The sequence below is a fragment of the Alosa alosa genome, chromosome 2 (assembly GCF_017589495.1).
Source record: "Alosa alosa isolate M-15738 ecotype Scorff River chromosome 2, AALO_Geno_1.1, whole genome shotgun sequence".
NCBI lineage: Eukaryota > Metazoa > Chordata > Actinopteri > Clupeiformes > Clupeidae > Alosa > Alosa alosa.
In genome coordinates this window covers 15,609,694-15,616,538 of record NC_063190.1, presented here as the reverse complement: position 1 = coordinate 15,616,538, position 6,845 = coordinate 15,609,694, and the positions used below count along the sequence as shown (strand labels likewise).

The following is a 6,845-nucleotide window of genomic DNA, read 5'->3' as shown; positions in this document are numbered from 1 at the left end:
TTCGTCAGACAAGACGAGAGGAAAAAAGTTAGTCAACAACCTTTTTTTCCATGACTAAGATGAGATGATGACGAGACTGCACTAATGTCCTGAAACACTGACTAAGACTATCTTAAGATGCATTATTGTTGCCTAAAAAAAAAGAGACTAAAATGTTTTGCTTGAAATAAAAACTAAGATAAAATTTCTCTTCCATTTTAGATCTACAAAATGAGAAGACAGAATAGCTGTTACCTTTTCAAAATATTACGAATGAGTTCATGGTTCATGCGCAGCAGCTTTCCTGTAGGCTAGTCTACGTGCTGTTGCTGCAACCCTGTGGCTGCAGCAGGAAACTACATGGAACAAAAACACCGGAGATTTCTGCCAGAGTTAGGCTTTATGCCACAATGCTACATACCCAGAAGTTGAAGCTTCTCTAATATACAAATTAACATCCCCCAGAATGTCCATACGAAAAGTTTCAGCAAGTAATGTCAACTATTTAACTAGTTACACTGATGATGCAAAGTTTGCTAGCAAGTAAGCTAATATGGAAAGTTAAGCTAGCAAGTTAGCTAAGATTGAGAGTTTGTGTTGCGTTTGAGCATATCGCCATCTAAGCGTGGGAGGAGTAAAACATTCATACTTGGGTCCAAGACAGTGTTTCTCAAACTTTTTCAGATGAAGGACCACTTAACTAATCAATAAAAAAGAAACGCACGGACCACCTAGCTAAAAAGAAAAAAAATTTGACCTAGCAGTATATTAGTCTACACAATACTCACTGAACCACCTTGCTTATTGTCTTTGCACTTTGTTTAATTGTGTCAGAGGATTCATATGATTTAAACTGGCATATCTGACATAGACAGTGTTGTAGAACAGTTTGAATTTACATACAAGTTGGTTCAATATTGCAAACAACTCATCTATATTATATTTTACCACGTCTGCTTTCGTGGACCACTTGGGATAAGCTTGCGGACACTGAAACACTGGTCTATGAAGATCATGACAGTGGTCCAGTCAAATCTTTACTGTCTATGGCCAAATCCCAGCCGAAGCTATACATGTAACTGTAGCTCGACTTACCTGTGCATGTACTGACTGACAAAAAAAAATCAGAATGAGTAATTATAACAGTCGAGTAGCCCTGTGGACACACAATATTGTTAGAAAATTGAGATGTGTGAAACACTATTTGACTTAAATGGTAATCAGAAATAATTTGTTATAAAAAAAGACTAAAATGTTTTGACTAAAACTGACTAAGACTAAGATAGCTTTAGTTTTCTTTTGACTAAAACTAGACTAAAATTATGAGACTTTTAGCTGACTAAAACTTGACTAACAAAAATGATATTTGAATGACTAAATATGACAAAGACTAAAAAGGACATTTCGTCACAAGACTAAGACTAAGACTAAATTAAAAATAGGTGACAAAATTAACACTAGAAGAGAGGTGTGGGGGTTCTGCCAGGGAGAGAATGGAAGCGAAGCATCATTTTGAAAAGTTTTGAACACAGTGCATCATGGGAGTTATGATAGGGTTGCAAGGTCGCAAAGAGCTGCAGTGGTTCAGGCAGAAGTTTGACACAGTGTCTGACAGCGAGAGAAAAGTTTACAAATGGAGACAAAACACACCTCTCTGCACTGAGGATCAAATGGCAACATTTGTGATGCCTGAGGCCATTTGCTTTGTTTTGGAAAACAGATTTGCATACTGTTATTATTAGCAGGTATGACAAGTGGTTTGTGGTTAGGAGTGGCTCTGATGATAATTACTGCCACGGAAACAGAGATTAAAGCATATAATTTATGGGATGTAAAATTACTTCTAGAGAAAGTCACCTCTGAAAAAATTGTCATAGAGCCATGGACTTAACCAGGTCTACATAAGATCTCCATGGCCTTAACCGGGTCTAGATAAGATCTCCATGGCCTTAACCAGGGGTCTAATCAGATTGTTGGGAAGCCCCAGCAGTCAGGTGGCTCTTCAGGAAGCCATGCAGCTCACGGCCGGAGAACAGCACCTGCTCCAGAATTCCAGACAAACACCTCCAGGCTTTAGCGCTGTGGCACAGGCTGCATCTTGTACAGTCCTCTTGGCAATTTACTGGAAAGGAGATTTGCATGTTGTTATCAGTGATGGACATGACAGATTGGTTTTGAGGCTTGGTGGAGGTACAAAGACAAAGTTGACTTGGACGTGTGGCGCCATGTGCTGATAGACTGTCAGAACAAACAGACTGTGTTGAATAGGCTCCCAGTCTTGGTTGAAGCTGTGTTATGCAACCATTACAGAGAAATATCCCCAATCGTGGTGTTCTTTTGTATTGCATGGAGAGTAGCCTATCTGTTTCGGTTGTGATGCCAATGGGATGGTTCCCGTGTAGACGTGACCTGCAAAGCACTGGTTATCCCCCAAAAAACACCGTCCAAACGTGCAGTGGAGCTGTGGTCAGTGAAGGCAGATAATAAATATATCACTGCTGATATACATCACGTGTTAGGCCTGTGGTGTTTGCCTCATGTTCCTTGATAACTACAGGAGGTACGATAACCCACAGAGCTGCAAGCCTTTGTTTAAAGCCTTTGCTCTTCATTCTATTTTTACTGTTCTGTTTTTATTCTTTTTTCTTTTTTCGTTTATTGTTTTTTCTTTTTTATTCTTATATGTTAAGTAAGTGTTGTACTTTAAGAGCAAAGGTTAACCGAAGTCAAATTCCTTGTTTGTTTACACAAACCTGGCCAATAAAGGTAATTCGGATTCTGGGGTAAAGTGTGCTATAAAAAGCTGAGTAAGAAAATGCTGACTGTACTGAGGATGTGGTGTTTCCCTTCTGTTTCCCCCAGGAGAGAAACCCTATCAGTGCACCTGGGAGGGCTGCACCTGGAGGTTCGCTCGCTCAGATGAGCTCACGCGGCACTTCCGCAAGCACACCGGCATCAAGCCCTTCCGCTGCACCGACTGCGACCGCTCCTTCTCTCGCTCGGACCACCTGGCTCTGCACCGGAGGCGCCACGTCATGATGTGAAACTGCCGTTGCCCACGCCACACACCCCACACCCCTTGATAAACGATCACCCCCACCCCCCACCCCCATTGCCTCTCATCTGTGGCAAAAAACTGTGACATCCCCTCTGGGACTTTGCTAAGCTCCTCTCTCCGCCTGGTCTACGCTGCGGTGATGCTCATTTGTGGCAGAAGTGGGATGAACCATTTCCAGCAGCCTTCCCCAAGGTTGAGGTATAGAGTGTTGTGCATGTGGGGTGGCAGCCCATTCTCAGCATAACCCTCTGCCTGTCAGTACCCTCCTCTCCCACCCTAGACCAGCCACCTCTGTCCACCGCCAGCCCAGGTCAGGACAGTTACTGACGAGCAGAAAACAGAGGACCTGGTTCACTCCTCAGTCTGAAGTGGAGGAGAAGAAAAGAAACAACAACCGCTGAAACAGGGAATCATCTTTAGTAAACCGCAAAAAAAGAACAAGACAAGAGCAACATTGTATTGGAAGAGGATGAGATATGTGATGGTTTCTACCTTTCAGCTCAGAGGGTTGTGTTACGTAGCGTCAGTGTGAAGGTGTGGAGGCATGTCCTCAGCTGTCTTGTTCCCGTTGACGTTCCCATTTAGATTGTTTTTCTCCTTTCGGAAACGTGTGCTTGTCTTGCATTATGTGCATGGCAAGCCTCTCTCTGTGGTGCGTGTGTGTGTGTGTGTGTGTGTGTGTGTGTGTGTGTGTGTGTGCTTGCCTAGCAGTTTTACATTTCAGAGAGAAATATAATTTAAAGACAGTGGAAGATGCTTCAAGCCCTTTTTTGTTACCAACCTCCTCAGAACAAATTTCAGAGGGGAGAACGTGTTTTATGTAGTCTTATCTAACCACCTATCCCCATCCCTTAAAAAACAAAACAAAAAATCAAGAGAGGGCAAGGCAGATACTCTTAAGACTGTGAATTTTTCCTATTTCCCATTGTTGTATCAATCAGAATTATTTATCCTCTGCAATATTTTAACTAATTCAGTAACAGTATTTATGTTGTTCTTTTATGAGAAAAAAAAAGCCTTTGAAAATTTCCTCTTGCCAAAATTGGCCATGAATAACAAATGAATGTTGTGAATATGAAGGCATGCCAGTCATTGTGTGCGTGCGTGTGTGTGTGTGTGTGTGTGTGTGTGTGTGTGTGTTTCTTGTAAAGAAGACATAATCAGAGATTTTAAGTGAAGTGTGTGTTAATGGCACATGTTGTGACTTCTCGCCCGTCAGAGCCTTAAATGAAGTTTAAAAAAAAAAAAAGCGCAGATCTGATTTGTGCGTCTGGTTTTCAGGGTTCTGGAAGACTCCAGGGAGAGCGAAGGCACCCTGAATGCCCCCAACCCCCCACCTCTCGCATTTGCACCTCGTCCAACACTTTTCATGTCTTAAACGCTCATGTTTCAGCCCCATCCCTGGGTTCACTTGATTATGCAAAAAAATCAACAACACAAACACATGTGCTCTGGACACTGTCTCAAGCATTTATTGTGTCGGGGTTCACTCAGCGCACACGTGTGTGTCTTAGCCACCCGCTGTGAGAAAAAAAAAACTATCTGAGGGCGTCTGTGGCCCTTTTGTTCAAGCTAGCTGGCATAGCCATCGTCCTCAATTCAAGTGCTAGTGAGAGGTGGGAATCAGTTGGAGAGCTGCAAGCCTCTCATAATAAAATGCTTTATGGAAAGAAACAATGTTTTCTCCCCAAGTCCAGCCTTTGTAATTTGAGCGCATGCCTAACGTCAGTGGTGGTGGCATGGTCTTTTTGGTCAAGAAAGCAATGCAATCTTCAGATTTTTCTATCATCCTCCGATTCAACTATTAAAATGTTACTAAGCACATCTTTGTAGAAGAGTTATATGCATTTGATTGCAATTCTTTCTTTTGTAAACTTCATAGACCTACAGACAATGATTAATGAAAAATAAAATATGTACATACTGTATATAATCAGAAGTTCAGAATAAATGTAACGGGTGGATTTCTATTTTTAACACTGACTAGACAATGTGAAATACTCGTTTGTTTGTTTGTTTGTTTTGCTCTATTGGTTCTATGAAACATGTCCTTTACAAACAAAAACAAAATCATTATTTTTTCTGAGTTATTGTTATATTATTCTGGTTCTCAGACCATCCCCACTTGTGGTGTTCTTTTGTATTGCATGGAGAGTAGCCTTTTTGTTTTGGTTGTGATGTTGGTCAGCATGCTAGTGGGATGGTTCCCGTGCAGACGTGGCCTGCAAAGCACTGGTTATCCCGAAACAAATGTCCAAACGTGCAGTAGAGCTGTGGTCAGTGAGGGATGGCGCTCCCACCAGGTGTTGCCCCTAGGCCTACAGCACCCCATGAACTCTGTTGAGTGAAGGCTTGGGTGTGATAGTCTTGTCAACACAGCAAAAACATCTGTGGAGCATGTGTTGCCTTTTTCCCTCATAATTTCTATTCTCCTCAACTCCTGTTGCTTTCCCACAATAGAGAAGTGAAGTCAAATGTGGGCAAAGGCGCTGTGAGCGTGGCAAACTGTCATGTTTCACCCTGAGAGCGGGACCCTTACTCCCCAAAGGATAAACACAGTAAAGTAATATCTAATCACCACCAGGTTTCTTTTCTGAGCTGAGACTGACCACTTAAAAACAATACATTTGCATAATGTACGGATCTTAGAATTAATTGGTTTAAAACGTGTGTGTGTATCTGTGTGTGTGTGTGTGTGTGTGTGTATGTGTGTGTGGTGTTTGTGTGCATGATTACTATTATATTTTTTTTGGTCTGTGTGTACGCTTGTGTGCACACATTGTGTGCGGTTGTGGTGTGTGTGTGTGTGTTTGTGTGTGTGTGTGCGCCAGTGCGTGAGTGTGTGCAGGTGTGTGAGTGTGCTTCCTATCACAAATCAAATCTTCTTTAATAAAGGTAAATCAGAAATCATAGGTATTTTATATTGAATGCAGTAACTTATGGGCCAGTACTATATTATACAGTGCAATGCAGTTATCGTTATAATAATACAAGTAATTAATGTTCATTCTTTTGTATTTGTACAGAACAAATGTGTAAAGATCAGTGAGGAAAACGCGCACTTTTTGATACTGTGAGAAATGGTGTTAAAAGTCAGTTTCCCCTGTACAGTTGTGATTATCCACTTCTTTTATAGAATAAAATGTTTTTGGTGCACCTCTGTGTTGAATCCTATGTGTGTGTTGTACCTAAAATCTAATAATATATATATATATATATTTCATTCAAATCAGTAGGTCTAACAGAAAAAAATGCCTCTTTTCTGACCTAACCTCTTAAATCAGTTATAATGTGGGTAAATAATTGGCCTAGACATATTAGTTTTGGTTTGGTTTCAGTTTGCATTTGCGTTTGGACCCCTCCAAAGATGATGAGGTCAGAGACTGTTTATTACCCCCAAGTGTTTACTTGTATGAAAAAGGGAAACAGTCAGATAGAAATTTGAATAATGTGGTTGGTTCTTTTAGTTTTCATGAGAAGCCATTTGTATCACCTTAAGCTATTTGATGGTATTTTTAGGGAGGTATGTGAAAAGCCCATTGCATCAACCCTGCTGACTGAGTTTCTCTAAATCATGTTTTGACATAAGACATAGACATATTGTTTTCCTATGGCTGTTGAAATTTACATCACTGTCAATTAAGTATCCTTTAGATTAAGCCCTTTTTTGTCAAGAAGAGTGGCAATCCTAAATCCTTTTTTACCAAATATAATTGCTTCAGATCTTTCCTTGATCAACTGCAGAAAATTGACATCCAGGTGTACATTTGATCAATACATCAACAAAGAGATTCAAGGGGACCATAGT

At 40.9% G+C, this 6,845-nt stretch overlaps 1 protein-coding gene across 2 annotated transcripts in view; it reads left to right on the top strand.

Moving 5' to 3' along the window:
- Nucleotides 1-6,193, top strand: part of klf8 (Kruppel-like factor 8) — a 43,743-nt gene extending 37,550 nt beyond the window's left edge. For both annotated transcript variants that reach the window (XM_048233926.1, XM_048233936.1), the window contains exon 6: nt 2,842-6,193. In XM_048233926.1, the coding sequence (XP_048089883.1) occupies nt 2,842-3,023 (182 nt within the window). In that variant the 3' untranslated portion in view covers nt 3,024-6,193. The remainder of the gene's footprint in view (nt 1-2,841) is intronic.
- The last annotated feature ends 652 nt before the right edge of the window (nt 6,194-6,845 follow it).